This window comes from Pongo abelii, chromosome 13, assembly GCF_028885655.2.
Source record: "Pongo abelii isolate AG06213 chromosome 13, NHGRI_mPonAbe1-v2.0_pri, whole genome shotgun sequence".
NCBI classification, from domain to species: Eukaryota; Metazoa; Chordata; class Mammalia; order Primates; family Hominidae; genus Pongo; species Pongo abelii.
The window spans coordinates 44,021,723-44,044,549 of NC_071998.2; the positions used below are offsets into that span (position 1 = coordinate 44,021,723).

Genomic DNA, 22,827 nt, shown 5'->3' on the forward strand with positions numbered 1-22,827 from the left:
TTTTCTCAGGTTTGTCAAAGATCAGATACTTGTAGATATGTGGCATTATTTCTGGTGGCTCTGTTCTGTTCCATTGATCTATATCTCTGTTTTGGTACCAGTACCATGCTGTTTTGGTTACTGTAGCCTTGTAGTATAGTTTGAAGTCAGGTAGTGTGATGCCTCCAGCTTTGTTCTTTTGGCTTAGGATTGACTTGGCGATGCGGGCTCTTTTTTGGTTCCATATGAACTTTAAAGTAGTTTTTTCCAGTTCTGTGAAGAAAGTCATTGGTAGCTTGATGGGGATGGCATTGAATCTGTAAATTACCTTGGGAAGGATGGCCATTTTCATGATATTGATTCTTCCTACCCATGAGCATGGAATGTTCTTCCATTTGTTTGTATCCTCTTTTATTTCCTTGAGCAGTGGTTTGTAGTTCTCCTTGAAGAGGTCTTTCACATCCCTTGTAAGTTGGATTCCTAGGTATTTTATTCTCTTTGAAGCAATTGTGAATGGGAGTTCACTCATGATTTGGCTCTCTGTTTGTCTGTTATTGATGTATAAGAATGCTTGTGATTTTTGCACATTGATTTTGTATCCTGAGACTTTGCTGAAGTTGCTTATCAGCTTAAGGAGATTTTGGGCTGAGACAATGGGGTTTTCTAGATATACAATCATGTCATCTGCAAACAGGGACAATTTGACTTCCTCTTTTCCTAATTGAATACCCTTGATTTCCTTCTCCTGCCTAATTGCCCTGGCCAGAACTTCCAACACTATGTTGAATAGAAGTGGTGAGAGAGGGCATCCCTGTCTTGTGCCAGTTTTCAAAGGGAATGCTTCCAGTTTTTGCCCATTCAGTATGATATTGGCTGTGGGTTTGTCATAAATAGCTCTTATTATTTTGAGATACGTCCCATCAATTCCTAATTTATTGAGAGTTTTTAGCATGAAGGGTTGTTGAATTTTGTCAAAGGCCTTTTCTGCATCTATTGAGATAATCATGTGGTTTTTGTCTTTCGTTCTGTTTATATGCTGGATTACATTTATTGATTTGCGTATATTGAACCAGCCTTGCATCCCAGGGATGAAGCCCACTTGATCATGGTGGATAAGCTTTTTGATGTGCTGCTGGATTCTGTTTGCCAGTATTTTATTGAGGATTTTTGCATCAATGTTCATCAAGGATATTGGTCTAAAATTCTCTTTTTTGGTTGTGTCTCTGCCAGGCTTTGGTATCAGGATGATGCTGGCCTCATAAAATGAGTTAGGGAGGCTTCCCTCTTTTTCTATTGATTGGAATAGTTTCAGAAGGAATGGTACCAGCTCCTCCTTGTACCTCTGGTAGAATTCGGCTGTGAATCCATCTGGACCTGGACTTTTTTTGGTTGGTAAGCTATTGATTATTGCCACAATTTCAGCTCCTGTTATTGGTCTATTCAGAGATTCAACTTCTTCCTGGTTTAATCTTGGGAGGGTGTATGTGTTGAGGAATTTATCCATTTCTTCTAGATTTTCTAGTTTATTTGCATAGAGGTGTTTGTAATATTCTCTGATGGTAGTTTGTATTTCTGTGGGATCGGTGGTGATATCCCCTTTATCATTTTTTATTGCATCTATTTGATTCTTCTCTCTTTTTTTCTTTATTAATCTTGCTAGCGGTCTATCAATTTTGTTGATCCTTTCAAAAAACCAGCTCCTGGATTCATTGATTTTTTGAAGGGTTTTTTGTGTCTCTATTTCCTTCAGTTCTGCTCTGATTTTAGTTATTTCTTGCCTTCTGCTAGCTTTTGAATGTGTTTGCTCTTGCTTTTCTAGTTCTTTTAATTGTGATGTTAGGGTGTCAATTTTGGATCTTTCCTGCTTTCTCTTGTGGGCATTTAGTGCTATAAATTTCCCTCTACACACTGCTTTGAATGCATCCCAGAGATTCTGGTATGTTGTGTCTTGGTTCTCGTTGGTTTCAAAGAACATCTTTATTTCTGCCTTCATTTCGTTATGTACCCAGTAGTCATTCAGGAGCAGGTTGTTCAGTTTCCACGTAGTTGAGCGGTTTTGAGTGAGATTCTTAATCCTGAGTTCTAGCTTGATTGCACTGTGATCTGAGAGACAGTTTGTTACAATTTCTGTTCTTTTACATTTATTGAGGAGAGCTTTACTTCCAAGTATATGGTCAATTTTGGAATAGGTGAGGTGTGGTGCTGAAAAAAATGTATATTCTGTTGATTTGGGGTGGAGAGTTCTGTAGATGTCTATTAGGTCCGCTTGGTGCAGAGCTGAGTTCAATTCCTGGGTATCCTTGTTGACTTTCTGTCTCGTTGATCTGTCTAATGTTGATAGTGGGGTGTTAAAGTCTCCCATTATTAATGTGTGGGAGTCTAAGTCTCTTTGTAGGTCACTCAGGACTTGCTTTATGAATCTGGGTGCTCCTGTATTGGGTGCATATATATTTAGGATAGTTAGCTCTTCTTGTTGAATTAATCCCTTTACCATTATGTAATGGCCTTCTTTGTCTCTTTTGATCTTTGTTGGTTTAAAGTCTGTTTTATCAGAGACTAGGATTGCAACCCCTGCCTTTTTTTGTTTTCCATTTGCTTGGTAGATCTTCCTCCATCCTTTTATTTTGAGCCTATGTGTGTCTCTGCACGTGAGATGGGTTTCCTGAATACAGCACACTGATGGGTCTTGAGTCTTTATCCAGTTTGCCAGTCTGTGTCTTTTAATTGGAGCATTTAGTCCATTTACATTTAAAGTTAATATTGTTATGTGTGAATTTGATCCTGTCATTATGATGTTAGCTGGATATTTTGCTCGTTAGTTGATGCAGTCTCTTCCTAGTCTCGATGTTCTTTACATTTCGGTATGATTTTGCAGTGGCTGGTACCGGTTGTGCCTTTCCATGTTTAGCGATTCCTTCAGGAGCTCTTTTAGGGCAGGCCTGGTGGTGACAAAATCTCTCAGCATTTGCTTGTCTGTAAAGTATTTTATTTCTCCTTCACTTATGAAGCTTAGTTTGGCAGGATATGAAATTCTGGGTTGAAAATTCTTTTCTTTAAGAATGTTGAATATTGGCCCCCACTCTCTTCTGGCTTGTAGGGTTTCTGCCGAGAGATCCGCTGTTAGTCTGATGGGCTTCCCTTTGATGGTAACCCGACCTTTCTCTCTGGCTGCCCTTAACATTTTTTCCTTCATTTCAACTTTGGTGAATCTGACAATTATGTGTCTTGGAGTTGCTCTTCTCGAGGAGTATCTTTGTGGCGTTCTCTGTATTTCCTGAATCTGAATGTTGGCCTGCCTTGCTAGATTGGGGAAGTTCTCCTGGATAATATCCTGCAGAGTGTTTTCCAACTTGTTTCCATTCTCCCCGTCACTTTCAGGTACACCAATCAGACGTAGATTTGGTCTTTTCACGTAGTCCCACATTTCTTGGAGGCTTTGCTCGTTTCTTTTTATTCTTTTTTCTCTAAACTTCCCTTCTCGCTTCATTTCATTCATTTCATCTTCCAGGGCTGATACCCTTTCTTCCATTTGATCGCATCGGCTCTTGAGGCTTCTGCAATCTTCACGTAGTTCTCGAGCCTTGGTTTTCAGCTCCATCAGCTCCTTTAAGCACTTCTCTGTATTGGTTATTCTAGTTATACATTCTTCTAAATTTTTTTCAAAGTTTTCAACTTCTTTGCCTTTGGTTTGAATATCCTCCCGTAGCTCGGAGTAATTTGATCGTCTGAAGCCTTCTTCTCTCAGCTCGTCAAAGTCATTCTCCGTCCAGCTTTGTTCCGTTGCTGGTGAGGAACTGCGTTCCTTTGGAGGAGGAGAGGTACTCTGGTTTTTAGAGTTTCCAGTTTTTCTGCTCTGTTTTTTCCCCATCTTTGTGGTTTTATCTACTTTTGGTCTTTGATGATGGTGATGTACAGATGGGTTTTTGGTGTGGATGTCCTTTCTGTTAGCTTTCCTTCTAACAGACAGAACCCTCAGCTGCAGGTCCGTTGGAGTACCTGGCCGGCCGTGTGAGGTGTCAGTCTGCCCCTGCTGGGGGGTGCCTCCCAGTTAGGCTGCTCGGGGGTCGGGGTCAGGGACCCACTTGAGGAGGCAGTCAGCCCGTTCTCAGATCTCCAGCTGCGTGCTGGGAGAACCACTGCTCTCCTCACAGCTGTCAGACAGGGACATTTAAGTCTGCAGAGGTTACTGCTGTCTTTTTGTTTGTCTGTGTCCTGCCCCCAGAGGTGGAGCCTACAGAGGCAGGCAGGCCTCCTTGAGCTGTGGTGGGCTCCACCCAGTTCAAGCTTCCAGGCTGCTTTGTTTACCTAAGCGAGCCTGGGCAATGGCGGGCGCCCCTCCCCCAGCCTCGCTGCCGACTTGCTGTTTGATCTCAGACTGCTGTGCTAGCAATCAGCGAGACTCCGTGGGCGTAGGACCCCCTGAGCCAGGTGCGGGCTATACTCTCCTGGGGCACCGTTTCCTAAGCCCGTCGGAAAAGCACAGTATTCGGGTGGGAGTGGCCCGATTTTCCAGGTGCAGTCTGTCCCCCCTGGAAGGGGAACTCCCTGACCCCTTGCGCTTCCCGAGTGAGGCAATGCCTCGCCCCTGCTTCGGCTGGCGCACGGTGCACTCACCCACTGACCTGCGCCCACTGTCTGGCACTCCCTAGTGAGATGAACACGGTACCTCAGATGGAAATGCAGAAATCACCCGTCTTCTGCGTCGCTCGCGCTGGGAGCCGTAGACCGGAGCTGTTCCTATTCGGCCATCTTGGCTCCTCCCCCCCCATGAGCCAATCTTGGCTCACTGCAACCTCCACCTCCCAGGTCCAAGTGATTCTCATGTCTCGGCCTCTCAAGTAGCTGGGATTACAGGTGTGTGCCACCACACCCGGCTACTTTTTTGTATTTTTTGGTAGAGACAGGGTTTCACCATGTTGGCCAGGCTGGTCTCAAACTCCTGGCCTCAAGCAATCTGCCTGCCTCGGCCTCCAAAAGTGCTGGGATTTACAGGCGTGAGCATAAATCTTAATTGATTTACATTTAAATGATATTTACATTAATGACCTACAAAAAAAAATTTGACAGTTTTGATGATTTATCTACCTCAGATAGTTGCAGTGTATCTACTCCAGAAAGTTAGTGCTCAGTAAGAAATACTTTACAGGCTATTATTTATTTATTGTCATATATATTTAACACACATCTTACAGAGCTTCCACCAGATTGTCCATAAAACGTTAGAATTTCCTTTACTTAATGGAGACAATCCAAACTAAATTTGATTTATACAATTGGCCTCTCTTTAAAACATCAATTAGTGTATAGAGTTCAGTGATACTAATAATTACTTCCAACTTAGATATAGAAAATAGCTAAAGGTTTAAAAAAAGATTCTGAAAAAGATTTTGAATGTATTGGTGAATGGTGGGAAGGGTGAGGGAAGTTAGGGGAAGGTAAGTTTCCCAGAAACATTTAAACTACTGAAAAATCATTTGGCTTCGCATTATTTTAGGATTGCATCATAATGATTCAAGAAGTATTGTGTCTGAATAGGCTGTCCATATAGAGAACATAAGTTTTAATAGTTGCTATGTAACTTTGGACAAGCCATTTGATCACTTATGTGTCCTAGGATCTTCCATAAAATTGGGTCATAGGAAAAACTGCTCACTCCTTAGGTAAAGCTTAGATATTAGAAGAGCCACGAGAGATTGAATGCTTTTTAAAAAAGGAGTGGACGAAAGGATTGAAAAGTTGGTAAGGGTCCTGCATGAATGTGAACCTTTTCTTGTTCCTGGAGAATCTTTAACCTGGAGAAGAAGGAACTGATTGAGTTTAAAATATAGTAATTTAGAAATAACTTCATTCCTTTTTTTTTTTTTTTTAGAAGAATAAACATACGTTTAACCCACACTTAAAGAATGGGGAACATGAAACTTTCATAAGTATGTAATACAAAATTTATTTCAGTTCAACATTATGTCCAGTCAAGTCAGAAAGAGACAACGCAGAAATGTAGAAAATAGAGACTGAGATCAAGGAAGATAAAATGAGAGGTGGAAGGGAATGAGGGAGGACTGGTTTTGGTTGGCTGCCTTCAAAAACTCCTCTCTTTTTCTCTACTGCATCAAAATCTTTCCAAACACTAAACTGGGTGTGGTGGCTCACACATGTAATCCCAGCACTTTGGGAGGCTGAGGTGGGCGGATCACTTCAGGCCAGGAGTTCAAGACCAGCCTGACCAACATGGTGAAACCCCATCTCTACCAAAAAATACAAAAACTAGCTGGGTGTGGTGGTGTGTGCCTGTAGTCCTAGCTACTCGGGAGGGTGAAGCACAAGAATCACTTGAACCCAGGAGGTGGAGGCTTCAGTGAGCTGAGATAGTGCTACTGCACTCTAGCCTGGGTGACAGAGCAAGACTCTGTCTCAAAAAAAAAAGAAAAAAAAAAAATTTATTTTCCAGACACCAGACCCAGTATGCTGGGCAGCTCACAACTCTTAGCAGCCTTGTTCCTCAAAGACTTCAGCCTTCTGGAAGGTAATTTTCATCAACTGGCTGGTATCTACTGCCTTTTGAGCATGACAGCTGCTAAGAGCCTTGAAGAGCAGTGGGCTCCTCCCTTTTGGGGAGTGAGGGGTGAAAGCATTTACACAGGATTTCTCAGGTGGGCACACACTTCTCCATGCTTAGTCAACCCACCAGTCATTTTTAGATGCGTGTGTTGGGATGGACAGAACTTAGTTATGTCCCTTTTCTCCCTTTCTTCCTAAAAGTTAGTTATTATTAAGCATAGAGCCACATTAAAAATGATTATTTCTTTCATTTTAATATGTTTAAACCATTAAATATATTAATCATTTTTAATGTGACTCTATGCTTAATATTAATATCTTTTATTTACTGATAATGTAGACTGTGTCTGACCCAATGCTTTTGGTGCTTAATATGATAGAATCTTGCAATGATTTTACAAGGTAGATAATATTATTGCAGTTTTTAAGATCCAGACACCAAGACTCTTAAGAGTAAGTAATTTTGTACAAGATCACGCCACTAGTGAGGGACAGAGCCAGGCTTCACTGTAACATATTAAGTACACACACACACACACACACACACACAGAGAGAGAGAAAGAGAGAGAGAGGTGGGGGGTGTTGAGCAAAGTGATGGAAGTGGTTGAATAAAACCTTTGGGTATAGAGTAACTTGACCTAGGTGGTGAATTGGAAGGGGTTTAGATGTGGTCTGAATAATTCCTTCTCTGAAGTCAGCCACAATAACAGTTCATTTTTGGTTTCTCTGCCAACCACACTCCCTGCTTACTTCCTTTTCCAGCAGTTGGAATTAAGTGACCGATATAAGGTGACATAAGAGTTAAGAGTAGATTATAGTGTTAGAATTTACAGTCTGAAAAGTAAATGCTGTATCATTTGCTCACTGAGAGGGCCCTCTCCTGTGTTTCTGAGACATAGTATACACTGTTTTATTTCATGAGAAGGCACGGGTTTTGGCGTATGAGGGAAAGTCTGTCATTGTGTGCCAGTAAACACCAGATCATTTTAGAAAGTGGAATTGTTACAAAAAGCAAATGTGTGCCTCAAATTTAGGGTCTACTTCAGCTTTCCCTCAAATGCTTGTGGTTTTTTTAGTAAGTATATTTTTTCAATCGAAGAAGTTGGTCTGCAGTTGTTGGAAATGAGAAGAAAAAGTAATTTACAGCAGAAAAGAATAGAGTTTCCCAAGTAGGATGTTGTGGTAACAGGGGATGCCATTGTTCTAGCTGGATAGTTTCTTACGAATGGAAGAGACTTTTCATTCTTTTCTCTCCTGGACCCAAATTTTAGCAACAGATGATGGAAAAGAATTTTGTGGCATCATTTTGAAGTTGCTGTAACTAAACATGCTAAGGCTCATGCAGAGCCTGAAATAAGGCGACTGCTGCAACAATTGCCAACTTTAACTATCTCAGGTGTCATCACAAGCTTGGCATTAGCCACCTTGAGAGGTGCATGTCTAGACCTTCATAAGAGTGAGATAGCTTTGGAGGGAAAGTAAAACATAGGGAGGCTCTGGTCAGTAGGTGTATTGTATGTAAGTAGGAAGTCCTAAAAAATGTTAGAATCGCTTGAGAAATTAAACTGGAATGTAATATCAATGCTGAGAGACATTTGTCAGAAGAACTCAAGGGAAAAATAGCTGATGCTATAGCAAAAAGTTGTGATTTATCATTTTTATGTAGCTATCATACTCCAGGCCTGGAAAGTGGCCCATACTGTATCATTTTTTTAAAGGAATGTAGAACGAAGAAGATTGATCTCGTAATTTATAAGTCACTGAATCTTGCCTTGATTTCAGAAAAAGTAATAAGAGGACTTCATGGGAGATGAGAGAGATTTTCAGAGAATTCTCAGCTCTCTGACTGTCTTCAGGAGACTTGAGCCAGATGAAGAATGGTCATTTCTAGTTTCTTTACTTTCATTTTGAAAAATCAGGAAACAATTGGAGGAAAATGTGGGAATCACTAAATATGCTTGCTAAGATTTCATGAAATCTGTTCTAGAATAAAACCAAAAAGACAATTAAGGAAATGGGATGAAGGGGTAAAATTCTGATCTCAGCATTAAATCTAAGCTAACAGGCATGAGGCAAAGGGCAGAAATAAATAACCAGGTTTTATATGAGAAGAAACTAACAGGATGTTCTTGCATTTAATAGTAGAAGCAGCAATTTCAGTATGTTAATCACTTACCTGGAAGGACAGAATAACCCTGATGAAAAAAACCAGCATATGATTTTCCTGGTTAACCAAATCACTTTCTTGGCTCAAGTATAATGGCAAGGTTTGGGGGAAGAGACTTGTCAGTATATGGCAGTACATGACAGAGCCGTCATTTGTGCCCCACCTATCAAATTTTGTTGAAATTCATTATCAAGTTCAAAATTGCCTTTTCTAGGCAAGCAAAGAGGCTGCTGGAGCTGAGCCATCCATTCCTCCGGCGTTTACTGCAAGCCTAGTGCATTCACAGCCATGAACAGCACACTGAGGAAGACACAAAAGAAGTAGACAGAATCTCTGCCTCTGCTTAGGAGTATGCAATTTAGTTGGGGAGACAAAACTTAAATGCTAGAACCAATAAAAGAAGATTACAAAGCAACTTGCAAGTAAGTGTATAATAATATGGGGCAAATGCCACAGGTAAATGCAGAGGGGACAAGGAGGGAAGAGGAGTGAGCAAAACACAACAGTGTCAGATCAGTCTGAAAAGGCATGTTGCCTAACAGTTGTATGTCTTCTCCGTTTCTTTCTGTAGCATCAATGAGGAATAATATGGGGTAGGAAATTCAGATATGCGACATTGATCTCTTCCTCCTTACCTGCAAAGTCTGTCCATCCGTCATGGATGGAAATTAAATTGATCCAACCATTTGCTCTCCACAAAGCCATGTTGGTTTCTACCTAGTAATTTATGCTTTCCTTGGTGTTTGCAAATCGATTGCTATTATGGGATGTAGATAAATCTGGGCCTGGATCCAGTAGGTTGGGGGATTATTGGAGTGGGTATGTGTACTTGTGTGTGAAATCCTGGAAAAGCGGACTCTCATTTCTGTGTATTTTACTCATTGAATAAAAACATACTTTCAGGCTTTTAAATGCATGTTTAATTACACTCAGATTGCATTTTTAGGAGAATATATCTGCTTTATTTCATATTGCTACTGACAGGCCTCAATATTTGCCTAACCTTCAAACCATCTTCAGTGGCTTTGTAGCCAGATCTTTTGTTTCAAAAAAATCTTGCTCTAGCCCAAGAAAATTGTAGATCAATACTTGTGTTTTTCTTTTGACATAGAAATATGTATATGCATTCATGTAGTTTGATGAGTAAAATGTTTCTATCAAAAGGCTTGGGAAAATATATTTTATTTAAGCACTCAACTTCATTTTTATACCTTAGAATTTTTTTCGACTCCTTTGAGGATTGTGAAATTCTTTCAAAACAAATTAAAAAGAAAACATTTTCTGTGATTTCTTTACAGATTCTGGACAATCAGGAAGTCCAAGCCACAATGATCCTGCCAAGAATCCTCCAGGTAAATATGTGTTCCAGGACGTTTGCAATCTGACATTGTTGGAGAACAAAGGTACCACTGTATAGATAAACACCCCATAATTGGTCAGCTGCCTATTTTGTTCTGGCAGGCAGGTATGATCGGGACAAGATGTGATTGTGCTTAGGCCCTTTGCAGTGGCAAATACTTTTATATTGGCGTCATCGGTATTTACCTGATCACCAATGTTTTAATTTTTGTTGGTGTTTCTTTGAAAATAAATACGCATATATTTTAGTTGTGTATCTTTTAGGTGCTAAAATAATTGCTGTTTGAAAAGCCAATGAACCTTTTAATCTTTCTTTTAAAACTCATAAGAAAATGTAAAAATTTCCATACTGCAATTATAGTTTATCAACTCTCATTACTTTAAAAGGGGGTTGGGGATGGGAGTGGTTGGTTATGTTTTCACTGAAGGATTTTTGCAAGACTTTTTATTCCATAAAGTTTTTATTGGATCTCCAGAATCAGGAAATAATGAAAGCAGGATTTTTTTTTTTTTCTTTAGCATAAGGTATCCCAAATACCCTCTTTGTTTTCAGAAGTTGTTCCAGATCTGAAAATGGGCTTTTATAACTTGGCTGTCTTCATGTAGCTCTGAACATACAGCATTTTGCTTTTGATTTAGGAGCAGTGTTTTTTCTCATGAGATAAAACTAGCACAAGCAGTTTTTCATTATTAAAAGAATGTGAATTATATTGGTGACTTTAGTAAAAGAGTGCTCTAAGAATAAACTAACAAAAACAAAACCAAACACAAAAACCCCGAAGCAGCTACACATGCCCCCGACCTCTTCAAACAATCTCGTCTGTCTTTTCATCGAAAATAAACCAGAAAGTTTATACGAAGCAATAGGAAAAGTTTCCTCAGGTAGACTTAGTTTTTAGGTCCTCCATCATTTGATCTTCCTTGAAGTCGTGCTTAGCTAATATGAGGCTGAAATACCAGAAGAACCCCAAAATTGCAAGAAAGTTTATCAGACCAATTTTGTCTTAAAATGATTTTAGAAAGATACAGCAAGTAGATACACAAGTAAAAATGCAAAATCAAAACAGACTATATTTTTCTGAGTCCTGTCTATGTTTTTTTATTTCAGAAAAATTATCTTTTTCCAAATATTTATTAATTCTGTATTGTACAAAATCATATTGTTGAGAAAAGTAGTATACACTTCAAAGATAAAAAGTTCTAATGAAACACAGGTTTAAAAATGTACGCTAAGTTGATTTTTCATTTTCTTCATAAATCATTTAATTATTACTGTACATTGAGAGCAAAACATTAAAAACAGAATAACTTAAAAAGTAATTCTCAGTTAAATTTATTTTATTTTGTTGTGTGTGAATGGAGGATTGATATTATTTTAGTTATCTTTCCAAAAAGGCTACTTAGAATATAATAAATTTTGTCAAAAATTTTCTGAAGTTCAGAATATTTCATTAACTTAAAGGGTCTTTTAACTTTATAAAGATTTTTTTCTTTTTAATTAACTGATATTTTCCCTGTGTTGCATGATAGACAAAATGAATTTTATCCAAACATTTTTTAAAAGTCTCCTTACTCATCTCACAAAGAATGAGGTGGGAGTAGAGGGGAACCTTTGGTAGAAAAAGAGTTGATAGCTATTATAAGTCGGACTAAACAACGGATATGTTTTCTGCATTTGAATGAAAGCTTGATTTGAAACTAATAAAGCAGTTATTGTTTGAAGTGCATTTCTGAACATGTACAGAAGGAATTATACTCACCTAAAACTGTTCTCTACTTGAGCTGAATAAATAATCCTTGAATAGTTATGTAACATCATTCGATTTTTCAATATTTGTCAAGAAGCTTGGTTAAAATTTCGTTTTTGCTACATTCGATGTAGCATCTCTTTATTTCTCTGTTTGCATGTAACATGGCAAACAAAAACAACCAAGGTAGAATACCTCTAATTTTTTTCCCTTTTAAATTTTCCTTGGAACTCAAATCTTTTTGAGACTGTGTCCTGAAACTGGGATGCTACAGATAAATACATTTTATGATTAGTTGAAAATTGTATATATGTAAATCGTACATTGATTCTATTTTTTTTAGAGCCAGAATGTAATATAAAATACACATTGTACCCAACTTAAATGGAATATAATTAGAATTTTATTTAATTATCCAGAATGTAAAATATTGATTTTAATATGCCTTGTGTATTATAATACTATGAACTCAACCATAAGGCTTATTAAGGAATTCTATTTTGGATTTAACGATAGAGATTATTAAAGAATTTTTTATGAGCTTAAGAGTTTGTTTTGTAATACTTTGAAATAAATTAAACCTAGAATATAAAACGTTTTCTAATTTTAAATGTGAACAACTAGAACTTATTAAGTTTTTTGTTTTGTAGTCAATTGGAGTAAATTATACTTTCTATTAAAAGCTTCTTTTTTAAGTATAAGCATATTTGGTATTTTAGGACATAATTTATCTTTAGGAAGCTCTTTTTATCTCTGTATTCTGGTCTTGGCCAAAATATGAAATCTTCAAAATTGAGACTCCTTATCTTGAGAAGGCACGATCCATGTATGAGAAAATTCAGTCTACCACCACGAGCAATGAAACAATCAAATCACTCTGCTGCTTGAGTTGTTATACAAAATACAAGCTAAGCTTTTGAAAAAGGTCACCTTGAATACCAACACTTTCTTATCACTGGTAGTTTTCCACCGGGAAATGTGCAACCCATGGAAATTGCTACCGTCTATTCCTGTGTTCATTCCCCAAGAGCTTGGGAAGAGATGGCAAAAATTCAAGCCCTTTTGGAGATATAGGCTCTTTGAAATCTGTTCCCCACTGTTGACTTGAAGGTGGAATCCCATCCGATCATCCTATAAGTGCAGATGCATATGCCTACCCACAAACTTAACACCTCCTCTGGCTTGGCTTTTCTCCAGCATCAGACTTGAATGTCTGACTTTGAGACTACTTTCTTACTGACTTAGAACTTCTGAAGGGTGACCCTAAAGCTCTTCAAACTATAGTATGGACATCTACAGATAGGCCTTTAGTTCTTACGTTGAGTTTCTGTGTTGGAATTAGTATTTAAGCACAAGCAGCAAAGGCAACGCATTTTTGGAAAGGAATATTTGATATTATTTTATAAAATATTTAAGTAATTTTTTGGCATTTGTTATTTTATAGAGCTTTTAAGTAGCCTTTATGGTATTTCTTTAAACTATTTGTGACTTAATATTTTGTTTGCATTCTTTGTTACGTGGCAGGGATGGGCACCATAATCTTTTTGGAGTGAAGGTGCTCTACAACTCAGATAGCACCCAAGGACTTGGCATTGCAATTTTGGCCGAGAAGCGCTAAGCACTTCATTTTTCTAGGGATACACATTTGCCTTGTTTATGATAGAGTCAGAAGTTATATATTTATATTCACTTCTTCTTCGTTTTTTTTTTTTTTTTTTTTTAACAAGTTAATCCCTCATAAGCAATAGAACTAAAAATGTCCTCTCTTGGTTATAGCAAACAACTCTTGTGGACCAAATGAGGGTGAACCATTAATTTTGGGACTTAGACATGAATCTCTTTTTACCTTTAATAATTAAAAACTCCACTGCTACTTTTAGGAAATGTGTGATTGATTAGATTGTAATCTTTGGAAATTAGCTTTGACTTGCTTTTTTATTTTGTGTGTCTACATTCTTTGGACTATGATCTTTAAGATTTCCCAATCTCAGTCACTTGCCTACTGCTAGAATGGGTAAAATCCAAGGAAAACATAGCAATCTAGAATTCAGATTTTTGCTTCTAAGTCAGTTCCAAACTGATGTCTTATTTTGGAGTTCAGGAAGGCTGTAGTTTTGTGGGGAATTCTATGCTGGTAATATGACGAAGACAAGTTAAATCCTAGGGCAGTTTTTGCAAATTTTATGATATAAACTTCTGGGGCCTTTCTAGTATCATTAAGCAGAACTTTCTTACCTAGAATAACATGGACTTAACATGCTACTTTCCTTTTTTGTAGGTTTTATAGGTGCTTGTGCTATTTTGTGTGTTGACTTATGCGTGTAGTGTGGCAACACCTCTGGGAACCAGTAGGATTATATATTGGGTGTAACTCAAGTAAGCCACCTTGTATCCTCTCTGGAGCAAGGATGACACTAAATAATAATTGAGTAAATCAAAGAAGGATTATCTATTAATGATAGCTATGTGCTTATCTTGCACTTAAGAAATTCTTTAAGTCGCCGCTGGGCGCGGTGGCTTATGCCTGTAATCGTAGCACTTTGGGAGGCCGAGGCAAATGGATCACGAGGTCAGGAGATCGAGACCATCCTGGCTAACATGGTGAAACCCCATCTCTACTAAAAATACAAAAAAATTAGCCGGGCGTGGTGGCGGGTGCCTGTAGTCTCAGCTGCTGGGAAGGCTGAGGCGGGAGAATGGCGTGAACCCGGGAGGCGGAGCTTGCAGTTAGCCGAGATCGCACCACTGCACTCCAGCCTGGACGACAGAGCGAGACTCCATCTCAAAAAATAAATAAATAAATAAATAAATTCTTTAAGTCATACAAATTTTGAGATAGCTCTCTCTCCAATGTTATTTTATAGGTACTGAAATCAAAGCCAACAGAAGGTTGTCATAAAACTAATAGGAACAAACCAAATAATTATTAGGAAAACTAGTTCAAAATCTGCAGTATTCATTGTCGTTTGTTCATCTGTTGAGATCACTAGAGCCGATATTTGCTTGATTTTTCAAATCTTAGAATTTAGGACAAACTTAATACTTTTTAATCTGTACATAAAGGCAGATAAATTCGCATAGGTCCTTGAGGACCTCATACCACGTTTTATCTTGGAATATGGTGTTCAAAGTCAAAGAAAAGAGAAATTTATTCTGGCTTTTTCAAATCATATTTCATTCACTTTTTTTTTTTTTTTTGAGATGGAGTCTCACTCTGTCGCCCAGGCTGGAGTGCAGTGGCGCGATCTCGGCTCACTGCAACCTCTGCCTCCCGGGTTCAAGCAATTTTCCTGCCTCAGCCTCCTGAGTAGCTGGGATTACAGGCGCCTTCCACCGTGCCTGGCTAATTTTTTCTATTTTTAGTAGAGATGGGGTTTCACCATGTTGGCCAGGCTGGTCTCGAACTCCTGACCTCGTGATCCACCCGCCTCAGCCTCCCAAAGTGCTGGGATTACAGGCATGAGCCACCGCACCCGGCCTCATTCACTTCTTAATAAATTCATGTCTGTTCCTTCTCATGTCCTCATTTATTGTGTCCATTAGGATCAAGATGTTTTTAATGAGGAAAAATGCACTATTTCATGATACTTAAAAGGTGATTTTAAACTTTGGCACTAGACAATGTGCATTCGACTATAAATAGGCTCTCTATTCATAAAAATATTTGGAGAAAGATGCTGAAAGGACTGGTTAATGGCAGGTAAGACCTGACATCGTAGGTAAAACCTTTAAGTAATTTGAGAATGAGGTCTGTATGGGTCAGTGCTAAAATCAAAAGACTTTTTTTTTTAATGTATTTTGTTTTAAAACATTTTTCTTCTTTATCCTCTAACTTGTTTGGAGACATCACATTCAATAAAGTTCTTAAATGTTCAAATTTAGAATAGGATTCAGAGTAAAGGAAGAGAGGATGAGGGAAGTGTTTCTTTCACAGATTACTCTTAAAAAGCCAGAAGAACGCATAGCCCTCAGCTACATAATTTTACAGGGTACATTATGGGAACTTGTATACAGCCCACTCATGAAAGGTTGATCTACATAGCAGTTGGCACCATGCCCAGCCTCCACAGTGCTTCTAGCCTGATTATTTGTAATACTTAATGTGAAAGAGGAAAAAAAAGGGGACAATTTAGGAATATCTTGTAAGGTCCTGAGAGGAGATTTTTCCATGTCTCCCCAGTCACCTACTCTATCAGATAACAAATAATATTAATTGCCTAACGATTGCTGAGTTAACAATTAAATACTACATTTGAGTCAGCTCAACATTAGAAGCAGAGACAGCCATTTGCCCTTGTGTAAAATACGCACCATTTTATACCAAGAACCATAAACAATTCAGAAAGAGCTGTCTATAGGTAGATTTTTCAGCCAACAGATATTTATGGAGCGTCTATTGTATGCATCACACTCGGCTAGATACTGGAGAAGATAAAAATGTGAGTTACACATGAACCTTGCTTTTCCCAAATGTTTTTGTTCATAAAATATACAAAATAATATATACATAATTATAATATATGAAATGTATATTACATACGTATTTATATTTAAGATAAAGACTAAATATCAGTGTTACAACGCAGGTCTTGTAGGAGTTCAAAGTTGTGAAATACTGTTTCCCACCATTGTAGGTGGCATGGTGGAGTGACAAGAGCATGAACTTTGGAATTAAAATTTTCCCTTCAATAATTATAAGAGTCATCAGGAGAATGAGCAAGTCAGCCAACCGCTCTGTGCAGTCAATTATGTTCATGCCAGTTGTGAGGATCACATAAGGGAGCACACCTGACAGATAGCAGGTTCTTGATAAAAGTGAGGGGTTTCTTCATTCTACTTTCTCTTCTAGCTGGGTTGATCAAGAAGGCTTTCTGCAGAAAGTATCATTTGATGTGGAATCAAATAGAAATGTGTTTAATTGTAATCCCAGCACTTTGGGAGGCTGAGGCGGGCGGATCACAAGGTCAGGAGTTGAGACCAGCCTGGCCAACATAGAGAAACCCCGTCTCTACTAAAAATACAAAAATTAGCCGGGTATGGTGGCACTATCCTGTAGTCCCAGCTACTTGGGAAGCTGAGGCAAGAGAATTGCTTGAACCCGGGAGGCAGAGGTTGCAGTGGGCCGAGACCATGTCATTGCACTCCAGCCTGGGTGGCAGAGTGAGACTCCGTCTCAAAAAAAAAAAAAAAAGTGTTGAATTTTCATACTGCTCTTCTCTAAAGGCTTAAGATGACATACCCAAGTTACAGAAGATGCATAAGAATAGAATGTTAGAGATTTTATAAAGGAGGCAAAAGAAACAGATGCTTTCAAGTCTCATGATGAAATAGAATTGTAATTTTTAGAAAGCAAATGTTGTTGTAAGCCTATTGGCATAAAAGGAAAGGTGGAGTGACTTTTGTTACATAAATCTCAGTATTGACATGAGAAAGGGTACAAATGTATCTTTAGAGATTACTTTTTTCCTACCAAGAATTTATCTTGTAGAAGCTTGTATTAACATTGTATAATTTTTTTTCCTCCTTTCCTTTCCATGGTGTTTCTACTTTATGAAGCCATCAACTTTCTGTGTCTGTTGAAACTTCTGTCTGTCCTTTACTTTTCCTAGCCCTCTTACTCTGCCTCTTATTTCACTGATTCCTACCTACCAACTTATTTCTTATTTTAAAGCATACATCTTTTGTTCCTCATTCGGACAAACCCCTTTAACCAAGTGTCTCATCTCTCTCTTCTTCTTCGTAACGTGACATGAAGGATGTCAAAGTCTCATCTTGATTTCCCCTGAAATTCCATCTTGATTTCTTCTCAGCTTCTGTCCCCACTGAAATGATTCTCATTAAATCCATGACCAGTGGTTTCTTTCCATTCTGTTCTTGCTTCCATATTCCTGAGTATTTATTTGATTTAGTTGGCCATGCTCTGTTTAAAACTTTGCCCATGCCTCTGAAAACAGGACCTCTCCTGGTAATCCAGGAATCTTCCTATGTTTAAAAATTGCATATGGTGATTTCTTCTGTCTTCTTAATCATATTTTTGTCTTTAATTATCTGTGTTTTCAGTACCTTGCGATTTTTAAAGTATATTTACTTTTTCTCCTAGATGTATACCTTTGAAATAGCTCTCTCTCCTAATGATTTAGACCTATGTGTCCAACTACGTTTTGGACATGTTTCCCTAGATGTCTCATGGTTAACTCAAATTTAACATTTCCAAAATTAAATTTATTTTATTTTGCCAGACTTGGGTTTTTTGTTTTCTTTGTTTTTGCTTTTTCCCTTTTTCAGATATCCTGGAGTCACCAGAATCCTGTCCAGACACCCTTGGTTAGAGTTGCTCATGATTTCTTTCCCAGGAACCCTTTTTCTTCCTTATCCTCCACATATTCATTCATATTCTACTTTGAAAGGTCTCTTGAATTTACTTTCACCTCTCAGTTACCATTACCCTTATTTGACCTCTGAACACTATTTCTTGCCTGAAATTGAGGAAAAACCTTTAAAAAATGTGCCTGCCTACTGGGCAAGAGATGTGTGCACAGAAGTTTATATTTAAAGGAGCAATCGTAGTGGAGTCAGAGGTGTCTAGCCCTTCCCAGGGAATATAAGATGCATGGAACAGTTTGGATATAAAGGATGAACAAGAGGTTGTAGGGTGGATATAGTCCTAGCCGAGGAAAGAGCATTTCACATGGAAGAAAGGGAAAGGAAGGGAACTTGGTGTCTGGTGTTGAGCAGCATCTAAAGCCATGACATAGAATATAGGTTCACAAGTAGTGAGTCATCAGGGGTGTTTCAGCAAGTCAGATTTGTGTTTCATGACTTGTGTTAATATACAGGTCAGAGAAAGAAAGAATGGGGAGAAGAGTTAATTTCAACACAGTACTCTCCTTTCACAATGCTGTCAGAGAAAGGACTCGTTCATTGGCTACAGTTTAGTTCAAACTTTCCTTAAGTTTACAGTGGTATTTTACGGTCTCATGTTATCTGAAATGGTGTCATAAGGTAACATAGAATCCAAATAAAATTTTAATATATTGATGTAGGCACTTAATTAATACTGTACCTAGTTCCAGAAAACTTCCAAGAGGGCTTGCACATAAATAGGTTGTAATTTGCTAAATTTTAAAGGCTATTGCTATAACCTATATTTTTCTTAGTTGAATGTCTAGGTTCCCCTTAAGGGAGGGTCAGAATCCTCATGTGAAAAGAGGTCTGAGTCATAAATTCCTCTAGGTGAGGTTGTGATGGTACCTGCTGCTCTGGGCAGTATTGTAGTGATTGCTTTTACCCAAGTATCTCATGTAACTCCCCCCACTCCCCGACATGGAGTCTTGCCCTGTTGCCCAGGCTGGAGTGCAGTGGCATAGTCATGGCTCATTGCAGCCTGCCTCCTGGGTTCAAACAATCTTCCCACCTCAAACTTCTCAAGTAGCTGAGACAACAGGCATGTGCCACCATGCCCAGCTAATTTTTAATTTTTTTGTAGAGACAGAGCCTTGCTATGTTGCCTAGGCTGGTCCCCAGCTCCTGGGCTGAAGTGATCCTCCCACTTCAGCCTCCCAAAGTGTTGGGATTATAAGCATGAGCCACCATGCCTGGCCTCATGTTCCTTCTACAGTGGCCTCCTACATCTAAAGTTTCCTCTCAATTTAAATTCTTTCCCTCTCCATATTTACAAGATCTGCTTTTGCCACATACAGCTACAATTTAATAATGCAAAGCATTTTCTGCCTCACAGATGGAAAGCTGGGATTGTTTTGTATCACAAATATAGTGGACTTGCTCTAGGCTTGTTAAAATCACTGAACTTTGCAGAAGTTAAGCTCGCTGGACTAAACTGTCCAGGCACTAAGGCAACTCCCGCTTGTATATTTAAGCATAATGTTTAAAAAGAGAGTACAATTCTATAGTAATACATTGCAAACAGAATAAAATATTAAGTAGATATGTATCTAATTACCTGAGTTTTAATCTTTTTCTACCTTATTGGATTAAAGGATGTTATTTAAAGATCTTAGACAAATCTCCTACTAAAGTCTCAGTTTTTCTTTCCTTCTCTGTGACTATGAAAACGTATCTAGGTAACAAATAATTTAAGCAAGTACTTTTGTGTGTTAATTTGACTGTTGTTTGTTTGTTTGAGACGGAGTCTTGCTCTGTTGCCCAGGCTGGAGTGCAGTGACATGATCTCAGCTCACTGCAACTTTTGCCTCCCAGGTTCAAGCAATTCTCCTGCCTCAGCCTCCTGAGTAGCTGGGACTACAGGCATGGGCCATGTCCGGCTAATTTTTGTATTTTTAGGAGAGATGGGGTTTCGCCATGTTGGCCAGGCTGGTCTTGAACTCCTGACCTCATGTGATCTGCCCACCCTGGCCTCCTCAAGTGCTGGGATTACAGACGTGAACCACCACACCCAGCTGACTCTTATTAGCTTTTGCTTGATAATGTCATTGATCATAGAAGAATTTAAGAAACAATGGTCAGGTTTTGGTTTTCAAAGTTGTTACAAATCTTTTTGGGGTCTTTTGACTTACGTTCTGCTCTTTAGGGACCTTGGCATCTTTCATTTTATTTTATATAATAAAACTAGGACCAAACTCCTGTTTTTGCTGAGATATTTTAATTCCTGATTCCACTAGACATATCTTTCCCTTGCGCAGTGCTCTATACCTTGCACGTATCTATGTTCCTGCAGTATTCAGCAGGAAGAAGACAGGGAAACCACTTGACTTTCAGGTTTGATCTTATTAAAATCATCACTTCCACTTGTTAATGTCATGAAACAAACAGTGACATGATGAATGGTAAGATGCTGGCTCCATTGTGTATTTTGCAGTAATGTTTTCAATACAATGGATTTTTCATTTTAAAATTTGGTATTTTGGACTGCCGTCATTTTCTGAATTGAAGTACTTTCTAAGCAGAGCAGTGTTTTCTAAATAAGTAAGATAGAACTAGAAGATGATCATGTCTGTTGGGACATGATAAAGTATTCTGCTATTTTATGCTTACCATGTCCAAATTGATATCCAAAAATAGCCCACATGAATAATGTTACCTTATATAATGTTGATAGGTGAAGAAGGGAGTACCTGTGAGCTTTTGGGAGAAAGAATGTAGAAAGAACAGAGGAATGAATACAAAGGCTCAGGCTGCTGATGAGAGGGGCAAAATGTTTTAAAAATAAGATAATTGATGCTGAATCTTAATAACTCTTTAAAAACATTTACACTTTGCCTCTTTAACTAGCTCACCTAGATCATTTTAATCATTTCCTAATCTCTGTAGCGATATTTTGCCTCATGTCTTAATCCCTCTAATATATCCATTACAGGTCTGTGGTGATGTGCAAATCTGATTATTTCATTCACCTCCTTGTATGGTTCCAAGGTCTCCACTCTAGCCTAAGCCTAGCTTGTTAGCATGACATACAATATGACCCTTCATGATTTGTCCGTTGCACACTTGGACCATGCCTTTAGTGTTAGCCTTGTGCTGCTTCTTTGTGTCTTTGCCCATGTTGTTTCTCTGCCTAGAATGCTTGTACTCCCTTGTCACCTCCTCAGTGAGACTTCTTCAGAGCCTCTCTGCAGTGCTGTTTTACAATACTAGCATTTAGTGCATTATTTTATCTCTATTTTCACATCTACTCCCCGTAATGAATTCTGAGCCCCTTTGGGTGAGTATTGCATTCTTCTTTTTTGTATAACTATCATCCAAGGCAATGCCTACCTATAGACAATGTCCAAGATTTGTGAAGCAGAGGCTTAGACCAATAATAGACTAAATAAATAACCTGTTCTTGCAGTGTGTGGGATCATTCCCATACTCAGAACCTGACCTAGGCCTAGAAAAAGCAGGTACTTCTGTGGAGATACTTACAGTGATCCTCTTATGCCCTGTATGTAGACCACATCCTAGACATGATTATTTGGAATATTTTTCTGAACTTCTCATCTTACGTAGCATACTGATGATGAATTTTGTAGAGAGGTATCTGACTGAGAATTGTAGCACTACAATATAATTGCTGATTCAGAATACTAATCTCAGGTGGATAGAGTTTCTCTTCTCTCAGTTTGACAAATTATAAAGAAGTCTTGGTTGCTGCTTTTGTGCTTTTGTTTACTAGGGAGTATACTACCGTGTTCTTAGAGTTCACTTGACCATGAATGAGGGACCTGGTAAGATAACTTTCTAGAAGCTGCAAAAAAATACCTGACTGTTGTAATTCATGCCTTCAAAAATGTTCCTGATTACACTGAATGTTTCTGATTCACTTGTGATTCTTTTTGTGCTGTGGAAATAGCACTTTTTGAAAATTTGGAAACCGCTCTTTATAGGTCACTTGCTAACCTTGTTGAGGTATAATAGCATACAATAAGTTGCATATATATAGTGTACAGTTAGATGAGTTTTGACATATGTGTTTGTTTGTTTTGTTTTGTTGAGACAGCATCTCACTCTGTTGCCCAGTCTGGAGTGCAGTGCTATGATCTTGGCTCACTGCAACGCCTGCCTCCCAGGTTCAAGCAATTCTCGTGCCTCAGCCTCCTGAGCAGCTGGCACTACAGGCGCATACCACCATGCTATGTATTTTTAGTAGATGCAGGATTTCGCCATGTTGCCCAGGCTGGTCTCAAACTCCTGGACTCAAGTGATCCACCTGCCTCGGCCTCGTAGAGTGCTGGGATTACAGGCATGAGCCACCACACCCAGCCAGTTTTGACGTATGCATATACTCATGAAATCAGTACCACATTCAAGGATGATGACGTTTCCTCTAATCCCAAAGGTTTCCTCTGACTGCTTTGGAATTCATTCTTTCCTCTTCCCTCATCTTCAGATGACTTATTGATCTGTTTTCTGTGTCTTCCAATTAGTTTACATTACTGAATACGTTAAAAAGGGGAAAACCACCCCCTCCCCCCGCCCGCTACACACACAACAATATGCCCTTGGTGAGAAAATATGGAGGAAGAAGGGAAATGGGATATGATCAAGAACCACAAGGA

At 38.6% G+C, this 22,827-nt stretch overlaps 1 protein-coding gene across 14 annotated transcripts in view; it reads left to right on the top strand.

Annotated features, from left to right (window-relative positions):
• NFIB (nuclear factor I B) overlaps positions 1–22,827 on the top strand; it is a 245,679-nt gene that overhangs the window by 139,070 nt on the left and 83,782 nt on the right. For all 14 annotated transcript variants that reach the window (XM_054519869.2, XM_054519871.2, XM_054519872.2 and 11 more), the window contains exon 3: positions 10,004–10,057. In XM_054519869.2, the coding sequence (XP_054375844.1) occupies positions 10,004–10,057 (54 nt within the window). The remainder of the gene's footprint in view (positions 1–10,003; positions 10,058–22,827) is intronic.